The 14,904-nt window shown below is 49.0% G+C and overlaps 1 protein-coding gene across 1 annotated transcript; it reads right to left on the minus strand.

Annotated features, from left to right (window-relative positions):
• Positions 1-1,338: 1,338 nt before the first annotated feature.
• HSD3B2 (hydroxy-delta-5-steroid dehydrogenase, 3 beta- and steroid delta-isomerase 2) lies at positions 1,339-12,007 on the minus strand. Its single transcript, XM_048482796.1, has 5 exons — positions 11,884-12,007; positions 11,019-11,103; positions 9,306-9,507; positions 5,758-5,922; positions 1,339-2,288 (listed from the first exon to the last, which is right to left on the minus strand). Exons 3-5 carry the CDS (start codon positions 9,457-9,459, stop codon positions 1,474-1,476), a joined length of 1,134 nt encoding a protein of 377 aa, XP_048338753.1. The 5' UTR covers positions 9,460-9,507; positions 11,019-11,103; positions 11,884-12,007; the 3' UTR covers positions 1,339-1,473.
• Between the last annotated feature and the right edge of the window lie 2,897 nt (positions 12,008-14,904).

A 14,904-nucleotide genomic window follows, 5' to 3' on the forward strand; every position in this document is an offset into this window, starting at 1 on the left:
GTTGTGGGGTGGACTTGTTTTCCTGTGATCCTGTGCAGTTATTCCAGTCTGAGCCTGTTGAAATAAATAATCTTAGACTGGAGTACCCTGCATAGTGTATCATTACTGGTTGAGTATGCAGCAGGAGCTGGGGTGATGTATTGTGTTGTACTAGGACAGGGGTCTGCAACCTGCAGCTCTCCAGATGTTCATGGGCTACAATTCCCATCAGCCCCTGTGAGCATGGCCAGTTGGGATGGGAATAGTAGTCCATGAATATCTGGAGAGCCGCAGGTTGCAGCCAATTGGCCATGCTGGCAGGGGCTGATGGGAATTGTAATCCATGAATATCTGGAGAGCCGCAGGTTGCAGACCCATAGACTAGGATCTGGAAAATCTGGGTTTAAATCCCCCCTCTGCAGAGGCAAATTTGCTGGTGGTCCCCGGCCCCTCAATGATGTTGTTGACCTCTACCCAGGCCAGGGCCTTTACAGCCCTGGTCCCCGCCTAGTGGAGCACTCTTCCTCCAGCTGTCAGGGCCCTGCAGGACCTTGGACAGTTCCGCAGGGCCTGTCAAACGGAGTTGTACCACCCGGCCTTCGGGGAGGCCAGCCACTGATTGCCACCCAACCATCCACCTACCCATGTATACCATCTCTAAGGGCTGCGATTTATCACACCTGGTCCTCTCCCAAAGGATCTTTTACGGGTTGCCATCCAACATTAGATTTTGAATTGTGTTACCTCTAACTTATTTTTTTTTACATTATGCTGTTTTAATTGTTTTTATACCTTTTAAAGTGTTTTATTGTACACCGCCCAGAGCCCTTTGGGGGGTGGGGGGTATAATAAATAATAATTTGCTGGGTGGACCACTTGCAGGCGCTCAGCCCGGCTTGTATTTGGATGGGAGGCCTCCAAGCAATACTGAGGGTGTGATGTGGAGGCAGGAAATGGCAAATCACCTCTGACCATCTCTTGCCTTGAAAACCTTAACACCATAAATCAGCTGTGACTTGACAAGAAAATAAAAACACAGAGCTGGACTCGATGGACTCTGGTCTGATGCAGCTGGCTTGTTGTTATGTTCTTATAATGGCAAGCCACCTCTGCCAATCTCTTGCCTTAAAAAACCTGCTGGGTTGCCATAAGTAGACAATTCAAAATGGCAGCCACAGTCGGCTCCTTTGTTTATCCCAACTAAGAAATCAATACTGCAATGATCTACCATGTGTCCCTTTTTTGATTCCCCAGGAACGGGGTTTTAAGCAATAAGTTGGAGTGGTGAATGAATCCAGCAGGAGAGTTTGTGAGTTACCTTTTAACAGAGTAGCTGACTCACCCTATGCACAATGAAACAACAGGGGGGTTTATTATTTATTCGGATATTCAGCATGTTGGCTTGCTACTACGCTCAGTCCTCTTTATTCCCTCCTAACTGTTCACTGGCCAGCTGGCTGCGAACTCTTCATCCTGCCACCCCACAGCTCTGCTTTAGATATTCTTGCTTTTCAGGTAGGTTGTCTTCAGCGAGGCCACCTCGGCAATCCACCGGCGAGTGCGCTGCTTGGATTCTTCCCAACTGTAGCGAGGCGTGTAGCCAAAATCCTTTTGCGCCTTCTTGTAGGAAAAGGTGAACGGGGTGTTCATCAAAGTCAACAGATGGCGATTGATGAGAGGGACGTACCGAACGAAAGGCTGGAGCAAGAAACTCATGATCTCCAACAGCAGAGCATACCAGTAGAGCATCGTCAAGGGCATCGCGAGCTTGCGCTCCACGCCGAAGCCCAGCTCCTTACCCAGCTCGTGGTTGAGGTCTGAGTAGCTTATATGGGGAGAATCATCTGAGATGTAATAGAACCGCCCTTTGATCTGCTTGACCTTCTCCGGATCCCTCACGGCTTTTGCCAATTGGATGTGAGCCCAAGCGACATTTCCCACGTAGACGGGATTGACAAGAGCCTCCTTCCTGGAGTACCTGAAGAAGACCTTGTTGTTCAAGATGGCTTCATTAACGTGCTTCCGAAGGAAAGGACTTCCTTCTCCAAAGATATACATGGACCTCAACGCACATGTCACAAAACTGCTGCCGTCCTTCAGTGGCAGTCCGTCCAACTCCAGCACACATTTTTCGGCCTCTCTCTTAGTTTCAGCATAAGGAAATCCAGGGGTGACTTGGTAGACTGAGTCTTCGTCACCATTACTCACGGGGTCACCTCTGTGGTTTGGACCCACCACTTCAAGGCTGCTGGTGTAGATAAAGTACTTGACGTCATGGAGGAGGCACGTTTCCAGCAGCCGTTGTGTACCTGTCCAGAAAGAGGAAGGGAGAGGGAATGGGTTAGATCAGGTTGAAGAATAGCCTAGGTAAGGGTCGCTTCGAGGCATGGTGGTTGTGGCAGAGTGCTCCTGTGTTCCAGCACAGCCCACTTGCTGGGGTGCAAAAGACATTCCTACTGGATTGTTGCCTGTAGGTTAGATCTGCCCTTCCCTTACTCTGCCGCCGAGCCCAAGTCAACCTGTTCACATGACCTCATTACAAAGCCAGCCACAGCTTTGACGAACTACCTTCATGATGCTGAGAAAACAGACCCTGTCAATGGGAAAACACAGTCTTCTGTCTCTCTTCTGGCAATCAGTTGCTTTATTTATTTGCTTCATGTATACTCCACCTGTCTTTGCAGTGGGGACCTAAACCAGCTTACTCCCCCCCCCCCCCCCCCCGCTCCACTGCTCCAGCAGTGGCGTAGGAGGTTAAGAGCTCGTATATCTAATCTGGAGGAACCGGGTTTGATTCCCCGCTCTGCCGCCCGAGCTGTGGAGGCTTATTTGGGGAATTCAGATTAGCCTGTGCACTCCCTCACACACCAGCTGGGTGACCTTAGGCTAGTCACAGCTTCTCGGAGCTCTCCAAGCCCCACCTACCTCACAGGGTGTTTGTTGTGAGGGTGGAAGGGCAAAGAGATTGTAAGCCCCTTTGAGTCTCCTACAGGAGAGAAAGGGAGGATATAAATCCAAACTCTTCTTCTTCTTCATCCTCCCAGCAATAACCCTGCGAGGTAGGTTAGGCTGGGAGTGGTGTGTAACCGGCCATGAGGCACCCAGCAAGCCCCCTTGGCAGAGCAGGGATTTGAACCTAGCTCTCCTGAAACCCCAATCTGACATCCTAATGTTACCTCAGGTTGGAGGAAACCTGGACATAACTGCAATCTGGGCTAACTAGGGCTTAGTCCCAGATCTTAGGAGGAGGGGAGTGCCCTTAGTACATGTAAAAACGGAAGTGTCCTTGAATGGCCGGTGCCTCCGAAAGCCGGTGTGATGTAAGCGGTTAGAATGCCCCATGAAGATCTTGAAAACCTGGGTTCGAATCCATCCTCTGCCTTGGAACGTGCTGCAGGACACTGAGCCTGTTGTCCTCTCAAGGTAACTAACCTGACAGGCTTGATGTGAGAATAAATCAGAAGATGGGGGTGCCACCCCTGAGGGCTTGGGAGGGAGGGAAGGCAACACTGCATACTACGCAGGTATACTGGAAGCCTCACTCTTCATTAGAAAACCATCCTTTCTAGCGACGGACAGCATTCAGAATTACCTTGTCCAGACTTCTGCAGTAAGGAAAGCTCTATTTTCCCCAAACCTTAACAGAAAAGGAACTTATTTTCATCCAAATCTGGGTCATTCATGCCCAGCTGTGTGAGGGGGGAGCAGTAGGACACCCCCAGGCACAACTCTAACAAGCAGTGGCGTAGGAGGTTAAGAGCTCGTGTATCTAATCTGGAGGAACCAGGTTTGATTCCCCGCTCTGCCGCCTGAGCTGTGGAGGCTTATCTGGGGAATTCAGATTAGCCTGTACGCTCCCACACACGCCAGCTGGGTGACCTTGGGCTAGTCACAGCTTCTCGGAGCTCTCTCAGCCCCACCTACCTCACAGGGTGTTTGTTGTGAGGGGGGAAGGGCAAGGAGATTGTAAGCCCCTTTCCGTCTCCTACACAAGAGAAAGGGGGGATATAAATCCAAACTCTTCTTCTACTCTTCTTCTTCTTCTTTCCTCTGTTCCACCCAATTACTCTGTCCACCCTGTGTTTTATGAAGGGTCCCACTGGATACAGTTGAGGGAAGTGATCCGAAAACCAGGACATTTACAGCTGGGGAAACAGAGGCTGCATCCTATGTTGATAGGCATACCACCAGAGCTGTCATTTGCAACCTGTTTTCCAGCATGCAAATAGCCTTGCTTAGATCTGAGCCTACACATTGTCAGAAATTTCCCAACCTCCAAGTTGGCAACTCTTTACAGACCAGAGGGGTCCCTACTCACAGGGGTCACTATGGGGAGTCACGGGGTTGAGATGAGGATTCGGAAAGCCCACCAGGGCCATATATTGCTCTGGGAAAGGACTCCAAGAACGAGGAGCCAGAATGTTCTTCCATTCCTTCCACACCACCTCAGGGAGAGGGTTATACTCAACCATTTTTGTCTGATTTACTCCCTTTCAATATGTGGGTTTTTTTTCCCTTTTAAGGTGGGGACGCATTAAAACAGGTCATCCCTCACCTTTGATCTGAAATTTCCTGCACCAGAATTTTATTTGTCTGTTTATTTTTGTTTCTGTGCCTCCCCCCCCTCCCCCCCAGGTCTGACCTATACAAGTTGTAGGCAAAGAAGAAGAGTTTGGATTTTTATCCCCTCTTTCTCTCCTGTGAGAGACTCAAAGGGGCTTACAATCTCCTTGCCCTTCCCCCCTCACAACAAACACCCTGTGAGGTAGGTGGGGCTGAGAGAGCTCCGAGAAGCTGTGACTAGCCCAAGGTCACCCAGCTGGTGTGTGTGGGAGTGTACAGGCTAATCTGAATTCCCCAGATAAACCTCCACAGCTCAGGCGGCAGAGCTGGGAATCAAACCCGGTTCCTCCAGATTAGATACATGAGCTCTTAACCTCTTACGCCACAAAGCCCATTTCTCTGCAAGGAGGTCAGACTATAAATGAAATAGACAAATTGTGGAAGCCCTTCTTGCATGCCTGGCTCCAATTAAGCGCTTCTATAGCCATTCACACAGAATGTCACAGCCTGAAGGGGAAGAGCGCGTTCCGCCATCTTGGGAGTCTCCCAGTTCACTCCTGTCTCATACTGATGATGCACGTGTTGATCAAGCCATAGGATTGGGCAATGATCGTGGAGGAGAGGGTAATAATGGTGCAGGCCCCTGGGGGGTTGCCAGATACTTCCTATACTGCCTTTGTAGACATCACCCTCTTCACTGGGCTGCTCAAAACAGTTTTCTTGGGCATTCTGGCTGAAGGACTGGCATTGTCCCATATCTATGTTTGGACATTCCTGATCCTTCTAAGGAAATCCAATCCGGTTTCCAAACATATCACACAGGTGGGATACGTGCAAATGTCCTTCTTAGGCATTGGTGTAGTGGTTAAGAACAGGTGGACTCTAATCTGGAGAACTGGTTTAATTCCCCCCTCCTCCCCACGAGTGGCAGATTCTTATCTGGTGAACTGGATTTGTTTCCCCACTCCTACATGTGGGTGACCTTGACCTGGTCACAGTTCTCTCAGAACTTGCTCAGCCTCATTGCCTCACAAGGCATCTTGCTGTGGAGAAGGGAAGGCAATTGACAGCTGCTTTGGGACTCCTTACGAGAGAGGAAAACGGGGTATAAATCCGAACTCTTCCTCTTCTTAACTTTTAGTGGGTGTTAAAGACCTCCCCCACTAACATCCCTCGATGGGTGTCTCCAACATGCAAACATACAATTGAGCTCACCTCCCACGTTGATATCCCACAGCACTTGTTTCTCTACCAGGCCCAGGACGTCAATGACACAAGCCGTGTGTATGACGAGCGAGATCCCTTGGACCGCTTTCTGAAGGCACGACGTGTCCCGGATATCCCCTTTTATGACTGTCAAGAGCGTTGAACCCTTCAGATCTGGAAGGAATGGTGTCAAGACAAAGCAAAAATCAGTCCATTGCAGAGTAGGTCACAATAGTCACCCTCTGGCCAAGAGACTGAGAAGCATTCTGCGCTCTTAAAGATAAGCTGTTTAAAAGAGTGGCCAGAATACAAAGGTGGATTTTTCAGAACTGTAGTATCAGGGCAGGCCTGACAGGGACGGCCAAGATGAACCAGATCTCATCGGATCTTGGCAGCTTATCAGAGTCAGCTCTGGTTAGCTGACTTCAGTAAGGCCTTTGACAAGGTGCCCCATGACATTCTTGCAAGAAAGCTAGTAAAATGTGGGCTAGCTAGACAATGCGACTGTTTGATGGATTTGTAATTGGTTGACTGACCGAACCCAAAGGGTGCTTGCTAATGGCTCATCTTCATCCTGGGGAGAAGTGACTAGTGGGGTGCCGAGGCGTTCTGTTCTGGGCCCAGTGCTCTTCAATATTTTTTAATTCATGATTTGGATAATGGAATAGAGGGCATGCTAATCAAATTTGCAGATGACACTAAGGAGGGGTAGCTAATGCCCCAGAGGACAGGGTCAGCATTCAAAATGACTTGGACAGAGTAGATTGCTGGGCCAAAACCAACAACATGGATTTCAACGGAGATAAACGTAAGATACTACACATAGGCAGAAAGAATGAAAATGCACAGATAGAAGAATAATGACATCTGGGTTGCCAACAGCACATGTAAAAGGGATCTTGCAAACTTAGTAGACCGCAAACTGAACATGAGTCAGCAGTGTGTTGCAGCAGCCAAGAAAGCCAATGCAGTTCTGGGCTGCATCAATACGAGTATAGTGTCTAGACAGAGGGATATAATAATACCTCTCTATTCTGTATTAGTCAAACCTGCATTGGTCAACTAACCAGGCTGACCCTGATAAGTTCTGGGCATCGCAATTCAAGAAGGATATTGACAAGCTGGAACCGAGGGGGGCAGCCAAAATGGTAAAAGGTCTGGATTTTATGCCCTATGACAGGAGTCTGCAACCCACGGCTCTGGAGCTGCATGCGGCTCTTTTAGCCTTTTACTGTGGCTCCACGTGGCCTGGAGGTCGGAGGGTAGCGTGGGCGTGTCCCTCCAGCCCTCCAGAGCAGCACTGGAAGGAAAGGTGAGTGGAGGGGCTGAACCAGAGGTGTCTCCATGCGTGAGGGCACTGCTTTTCATGTCCCCTCCACTCACCTCTCCTTCTAGCGCTGCTCTGGAGGGCTGGAGGGACATGCCTATGCTGCCTTCCGACCCCTGGAGGATGGAGGGTAGCGTGGGCGTGGCCCTCCAGAGCAGCCGTCATCCCCCTCTGCCCCACGGAGCAGGAGGCTGCCTACTCTGTCGGGCAAAGGGGGTTTCCCTGCCCGGCACCTCTGCCTTCCAGTGCTGGAAGAAAAGGTGAGTGGAGGGGCTGAACTGGAGGTGGCTCCATGTGGAGCCGCCTCTCCAGCTCAGTAGATCTTCAGGGCCATGGAAAATGGGTCCAAATGGCTCTTTGGGTGGTAAAGGTTGCCAACCCCTGCCCTATGAGGAGAGGCTTAGGGAGCTGGGTACGTTTAGTCTGAAGAAGATAAGTGATATCATGTTGAAGATAGAGCAAGCTTGTTTTCTGCTGCTCCAGAAACTAGGACAAGGAGTAATAGATTCAATGTGCAGGAAAAGAAATTCCTCCTAAACGTTAGGAAGAACTTCCTGATGGTTGGGGCTGTTCGACTGTGGAACTTGGAGGGTGGTGAGGACTCCTTCTTTGGAGGTTTTGAAACGGAGGCTGGATGGCATCTGTCAGGAGTGCTTTGATTGTGTATTCCTGCCTGGCAGGGGGTTAGTCTCGATGGCCCTGTGGTCTCTTCCAGATTTATGGAGGAGAAGTCGATTTATGGCTACCAATCTTGATCCTCTTTGATCTGAGATTGCAAATGCCTTAACAGTCCAGGTGCTCGGGAGCAACAGCCGCAGAAGGCCATTGCTTTCACATCCTGCATGTGAGCTCCCAAAGGCACCTGGTGGGCCACTGCGAGTAGCAGAGAGCTGGACTAGATGGACTCTGGTCTGATCCAGGTGGCTTGTTCTTATGTTCTTATGTTCCAACTGTAGGATTCTATTATTCTAGTACTTGGACAGGACAATACCAGGAAATCTTGGGTTGCTATGCTGAGGAAAGTGATGGCAAACTACTTCTGAACATCCCTTATTGGGTTACCATAAGTAGGCTGGGACTGGACTGCCCCCCCTCCAATAAAACCATAGCTGAAGACAACAGGAAAGAGTTAAATGCACTTAAACCCAGAATTTTCAAATGCCTTATGGATGCCTTATGCTGCATGAGATCAGCACCCTTAGTTAAAAAGTATGTTATAATTTTTTTATAATGGATTTAGTACATCTCACCTGGCAGATCCTGTAGAATGCAAATTAAGTTAGCTAGTACTTGGGGAGGGAGGCAGGAGAGGGGAGGGGAGGGGGACAATGCTGATATGTTATCAGTCTGTTAACTGTCAGTAACTCTGGGGCCAATGGCTTGGAATTTTCCCAATCCATTGCCCAGTCTTGTTGGGTAGGTCAGGGCTATACCACTTCTGCCTGCCATGGAAGCCTCCGTTCCTCCAGGCTGAAAAGAAGATTAAACTGGCCAGCCTTTTACATGCAGGGACATTTTTTAAAATGTCACAAGCTCTCGCCTGCAGCCAGAAGCGGTATAGCCTCATCACAAGTTCATCCTTTCAGAACGAGACCATCTTCTTGAGAAGGGAGAGGCAAAGCTGATAGGGAAGTCCGGCATTCTTTAAATCAGTACGTCAAAAAACCTCTCTAGGGCAGTGATGGCAAACCTTTTTGAGACCGAGTGCCCAAATTGCAACCCAAACCCCACTTATTTATCACAAAGTACCAACCCGGCAATTTAACCAGAATGCTGAGGTTTTAGTTTAGGAAAAAAAACAATTGGCTCCTTCTTCCTCCGCCCCACCTGCTCGAGCAGGGGCCAGCCTGCTCTAGCCTCCAGCAAGTCCCATATGCACTGCTCTGTGCCTCTCTAGCATCTCTGCCTCCTCTGCCCACCCCCCACCCCCACCCCCAGCAGCAGCCACCCAGAGCACCAGGGCACCAGTGGCCCCGCACCAGTCGAAGTCCTCCCTGCTCACTGCGGTATGGCATCGCTATTGGTGCCCAGTGGCCCAGGCTCAGCTCCAGATGTGTGTGCGAAGGCGCAGTGTGATTTTGCACCCCTCCACATGATGAATGTGTGCGCGTGCCCACGGAGAGGGCTCCGAGTGCCATCTCTGGCACCCGTGCCGTAGGTTCGCCAGCACTGCTCTAGGGCCTGGAATTCTTTGTCCTTCCAAAGGATGCCTGCAAGGACGCTCACTCACCTTCAAAATGCTGCAGCGTCTCTGAGCTGAAAGTTCTGTCCAAGACGCGCACCTCAGCCAGATTCTCTCCTTCATCCAGCAACTGGCTAACGATCCTTTGGCCAAGAAGCCCACCTGCTCCCGTCACCAGACACTTCATGCCGGCCAGGGACATGGCAGCAGAATTCCAGCTGGCAGTGCTTTGCAAGAGCGGCCCCTTCCTCTGGAGAGCAAAGGGAAAGATACAGAGGCTTATTGGAGAGGGTGCAGGTCTCAGCTGTTGGCCCCCATAAAGAGTCCCTGTATTCACATCTGTCAGGACATCTGTATTCACATCTGCTTCATGGCCTTTTGGGGCCCCATTCCTTTCAGTGCCCGAGAGGGGGATGTGGGTCACCTCCCCTGCTGCTAACGGGTGGGAATAAGATGGGCCCCTGTGGCGGGTGCATCAGTGTTCTTGTGGCCCCAAATGGGCCCAGAGCTTGAACTACCAGCTTCCAAGTGGGATTTGAGATCTTTGGAACTATTACTAATCTCTAGACTTGAGATTAATTCCCCTGGAGAAAATTACTGCTTTGGAGGAGCAGCAGTGGCGTAGTGGCTAAGAGCAGGTGCATTCTAATCTGGAGGAACCGGGTTTGATTCCCAGCTCTGCCGCCTGCGCTATGGAGGCTTATCTGGGGAATTCAGATTAGCCTGTGCACTCCCACACACGCCAGCTGGGTGACCTTGGGCTAGTCACAGCTTCTCGGAGCTCTCTCAGCCCCACCCACCTCATAGGGTGTTTGTTGTGAGGGCGGAAGGGCAAGGAGATTGTAAGCCCCTTTGAGTCTCCTACAGGACAGAAAGGGGGGATATGAATCCAAACTCTTCTTCTAGAACAGTGGTGGCGAACCTATGGCACGGGTGCCAGAGGTGGCACTCAGAGCCCTCTCTGTGGGCACACACAAACAGAGTCACCCTCCCCCCCCCCCCACACGCACACATCTAGGCTGGCCTGGGCTGCTGGGCTCGATTATTAGCATTAAACCTAAGACCTAGTTTTGGGGAAGCAGTGCAGGTAACCCTGATAAGCGCTGTTAAACCCCACTGATTTTCATGCAAAGAACTAAAGCGGGATCCTTTACCTGGGAGTAAGCTCGGTTGCTGGCAATAGAGCTTGCTTCTGAGTAAACCCTCCTAGGGTCGTGATTCACCCGTTGGAAGAGTTGCACGGTTGCTTCAAAGCAAAGCCACCGACTACCACCACTAATGCACGCCTCGGAGCTAACCGTTTTTTCTGAATGGAAACCTCAGCATTCAGATTAAATTGCCATGTTGGCACTTTGCGATAAATAAATGGGTCTTGGGTTGCCATTTGGGCACTCAGTCTCGAAAAGGTTCACCATCACTGTTCTAGAATGATCATTATATTCAGCGGAGCCCCCCCCCCCCCTACAGCCATGGATCATAATTAATGAATTTGCTTGCTAAGGAAGCCATAAGTGGGGTGTTGTGGGGTTTCCGGGCTGTCTGGCCGTGTTCCAGTAGCATTTTCTCCTGACTTCAGAGAAGATGCCAGCCACAAATGCAGGCGAAACATCGGGAGAACATGCTACTGGAACATACAGCCTGGAAACCCCACAACACCCCAGTGATTCCGGCCGTGAAAGCCTTTGACACGACGTTGAATCCATAAGTGCTGAGTGGAACAGTTACGGCTTCAGACATGTAATAAAAGATTGCAAAACTTGCCAGAAGAGCTGTGTCTCTTTGCCTTTTCCCCAAAGCCGTGAATAAAGTCGAAACCAGCAAGCAGGGCAGGCAGCAAAGTAGACAGCTAAGGACAAAATTAGAGAGAGAAACCGTTAGTGGATAAGGGGGCCTGAATTAGTCAAGTGCAACCTTGAGCCAAGCACAGATAACCCTAACCACCACCACCCTCAATAGTTGCAAAGCTCCCCAGCTGATCTCCTTTGTCGCCATTATTTCTTCGCGGGGGAGCGAAGTAGCTACTCCCACTCCAAGTCAAGGGGAGTTAACACCTGTTGGAATCCTGTCAAAAACTAATTAAAGCAACATTTAAAACGAACATCTGACAAGTTACAGTGTTTCAGTTATCCACAAATCAAACTCTTTTTAAACAAAAATCAGCTGTTTTGACCAATTTAAACCTAAAAAGAAAGTGAAAAACGGCTGGGAGAACGCTCAACTCCACACACAGGCATTAATAGGCTCTGCCCTTTAAACAATAAAACGTTTTAAACGGTAAAAGGAGGGGGTAGCTAAAAGGATAGGCTAGAAGGTAAAAAAACTAGGTTGGGTTAAAAAAAAGGAGTCTAAAACTTACCTAAAAGTTTAGAACTTCTTGTCAAATGTGGAGGAGCTCAAGAGATAATGCAGGAAGAATTGGACATGTCCAGTACAACTGGAATGTGTATGAACTAATGAATTTAGGGTACAGCAATAAGTAACCTAGCAGGCACCCCCAACTCTCCACAGATTTCTCAACCCAGAGTTAGCAGCCCTACCCAGACTGGCTGTTTTCCCACCCCCCTTGGAGACAAGATTTAAATCCCAGAATAAACAAAGAATAAAAGCCCCATCCATTAATGCTTACTGTCGATTCGGGGATAAGCAAACGAAGACTGTGTGTTCTTCGGCTTCTGGCCAAAATTCCTCCAGCAGAGAAGGCAGTCCTGGGTATTTATCTGTCTCCCCCTCTTCTCTCCTGGATGACAAAGACCACTGGGGGAAAAGCCCCACCCCACATCAGCAATTCCTCCTTGGCTGACCTCCCCTCCTTTTCCTCCCACTGGAGAACATCCTTGAAATGGTAATTTATGGAAGGCCTGCATCACATTTGCCATTTGTCAGTCTTTGAAAGGGAGGCACACACTGTCATTTGTTCCTGTTTGGAAATCAAAGATGTAGTAATTTTACTTTCAAGAGGCTATAAAGGGTCCGCATTCCATACATGCTTCTCTACCTTTTTCCTCCTAATCTGCCCCACATGATTTCTTATGCAACCCAGATTAGGAGGGAGAGAAGAGAGAGGAGGTGACAAGTAGGGTTGCCAACCTCTAGGTGGGGCCTGGAGTTCTCCCAGAATGACAACTGATTTCCTGACTACAGAGATCAGTTTTTCTGGAGGGAATATCTGCTTTGGAGGGCAGGCTCTAGATGAGCTGTGAAGCCTTTGGCATCTCCGGATGTTATAATACAATTCCCACTGCAGCCTCCCTTCGAACTCCAGTTGGGGATTTGCCATGCTGGCAGGGGCTGATGGGAATTGTAGTCCATAACATCTGGAGTGCCAGTTCATTTCACTCACTGTTAGCACAGGTGTCATCCAGATAGTTATGTGGACTACAGCTCTCTTATCATCCCCTGCCAGCATCATGCTGGCAGGGGATGATGGACACTGTAGTCCATAACATCTGGAGGGCCGCAAGTTTGACATCTATGCATGGCATACCATAGAGTCTAGGAGAAACACAAGTCCTAGAGTGACATCATGTTGCCACTGAGCTACCTTTCAAGTTCCACCCTGGAGCTCCAATGGAGAAAATGGGTGCTTTGAGGGGTGGATTGTAGAGATGAGATCCTGCTGAAGTCTCTCCCACTCCCCAAATCCCATCTCCCCCAGGTTCCACTCACAAATCTCCAGGAATTTCCAAACTCAGAGTTGGCAACCGTAGGCAGGTTGTACGGAGTATGACAGGGATAGGGGAAGGATTAGATTCCATTGCCCATATAGCTCTTTTGATGTAAACATGAGACCTTCTACTACCCCCCACTCCATATGCAAGTGGAGCAGAGATGCAGTTGCTGCCCTGCGCTGTGTTCGAACGTTGGCTATTGCCAGTGGTAGGATTCAAATAATTTAACAACCGGTTCCGAAAGGACTCAGCGGTGGGATTACAACTAGTGCTCTGAACTCTGGTTCTACCGAATAGGTGCGAATAGGCTGAATCCCACCACTGGCTATTGCGCTATTGGTACACTATAGCCATCAGTCACCACTAGATCTTATTTGCAGGCAAGATCTAGCAGGTTCTCACCAGTTCCCGAGAGTGGGTTACTAATTATTCGTGTGTGCCGAGAGGGGGTTACTAATTGGGTCTGCTTTTCCATTAGAAATTCCATTAGGTCCAAAAATCATAAAGTCCTGTTGTTTCCTATGTGGCTGGTTAGTGAAGGTAGAAAACGGGATAATTCTCCCTGTTGGGCTGTTTTAAAAAGATGTTTTAGAAATATGGTAAAGTTCCTTGTTTAAGGAAAGTATCCTTCTTTTGATTTCTAGAAACAAAATTAAGTATTTGAAAGTATTAAGTATTTGACAGGCAGTCAATTAGCGGAGAAGTAGTTGTTTCTGTTGGCAGTAGACAATAGGACTTGCTATAATGAGTTTAAATGATGGACAGAAAGATACCAGCTGGAAATTAGGAACTTTTTTTTACAGTAAGAGTTTTTTACAGTAACAGAGAAATTATTAATGGCCCGCCCCCAGAATGCCCGGCCACACCCCCATCATGCCCCGCCCAGTCCCATTGGCGCTTCGCCACTGTTTGAATCCCACCACCATGGGAACCTGTTACTAAAATTTTTGGATCCCACCACTGGGCAAGGTGGCTCAGAAGGTGACTTATGGCTACTACAGAAGGAGAGCCCAATACCCATCCATGTGAAAGGGAAGTGATCCATGAGCCCTGCGGGGATAGGGCGGGATATACATTGAATAAAACAAAAAAATGTGTGGAGAACCCACCTTCCCTTGAGCATTTGCTCATGGATCACTGACCTTTCACCATGAGTGAGGGGAATTTTTGCCTTGACTCCAGTCTACTGTAACAAACATGCCCATAAATCCTCCTCAGATTTTGCTTCATGCTGAGTTCATGGCCATGGATGTGCGGCATCACTAAAGTCCTTGAAGGCTCTCTTGGGAGTTGCCATCGTTTTTGCATCGCCAGTGAGTGTCCCTCTGTGACAGTTTTCTCTGAAATACCTTTGCGTTTTCTGTGGCATGCCTGGTAAGAATTTTGCTTCCTCGGAAGAAAAAGGGGCTTTTGTCCGACTTTGTGAGAAAGAAGATTTGTACAAATGGGTTTCCGTACAAGATCTGTACAGTGGATTTCTGAACTCCAACATTTTTAGCCTATGTAACAAGTTAGTGAGTTGTTGGTACCAGGAGGTAGGAAAGTGTTATTTTTTTCATGCTGCGAATTTGTATGCTTTGTTTGATCACATTTGACACCCTTGAAAGGGCCATTACACATGTTTAAAGGAAATCACATCCCTTTTGGCCAGGGGTCTTCAAACTATGGCCCTCCAGATGTTCATGGACTACAATTCCCATCAGCCCCTGCCAGCATGGCCAAGTTCATGAACATCTGGGGGGCCATAGTTTGAAGTTTGAAGACCCCTGCTTTTGGCTATAGGGCAGGGGTCTTCAAACTATGGCCCCCCAGATGTTCATGAACTACAATTCCCATCAGCCCTGCCACTTGGCCATGCTGGCCAGGGCTGATGGGAATTGTAGTCCATGAACATCTGGAGGGCCATAGTTTGAAGACCCCTGCCATAGGGAAACAAAAAACCACCTTATTTTTGGAGAGCCGATGGCTCAGAGGTGGTA

This window comes from Sphaerodactylus townsendi, unplaced genomic scaffold, assembly GCF_021028975.2.
Source record: "Sphaerodactylus townsendi isolate TG3544 unplaced genomic scaffold, MPM_Stown_v2.3 scaffold_23, whole genome shotgun sequence".
Taxonomy (NCBI): Eukaryota; Metazoa; Chordata; class Lepidosauria; order Squamata; family Sphaerodactylidae; genus Sphaerodactylus; species Sphaerodactylus townsendi.

Excerpts from the sequence above, each read along its gene's own strand:
- HSD3B2 (XM_048482796.1), bottom strand. The coding sequence starts at position 9,459 with ATGTCCCTGGCCGGCATGAAGTGTCTGGTGACGGGAGCAGGTGGGCTT. Across the intron at positions 5,923-9,305 it reads GACGCTGCAGCATTTTGAAG|ATCTGAAGGGTTCAACGCTC; the intron begins GTGAGTGAGCGT and ends CATTCCTTCCAG. Across the intron at positions 2,289-5,757 it reads GTGGGATATCAACGTGGGAG|GTACACAACGGCTGCTGGAA; the intron begins GTGAGCTCAATT and ends CTTTCTGGACAG.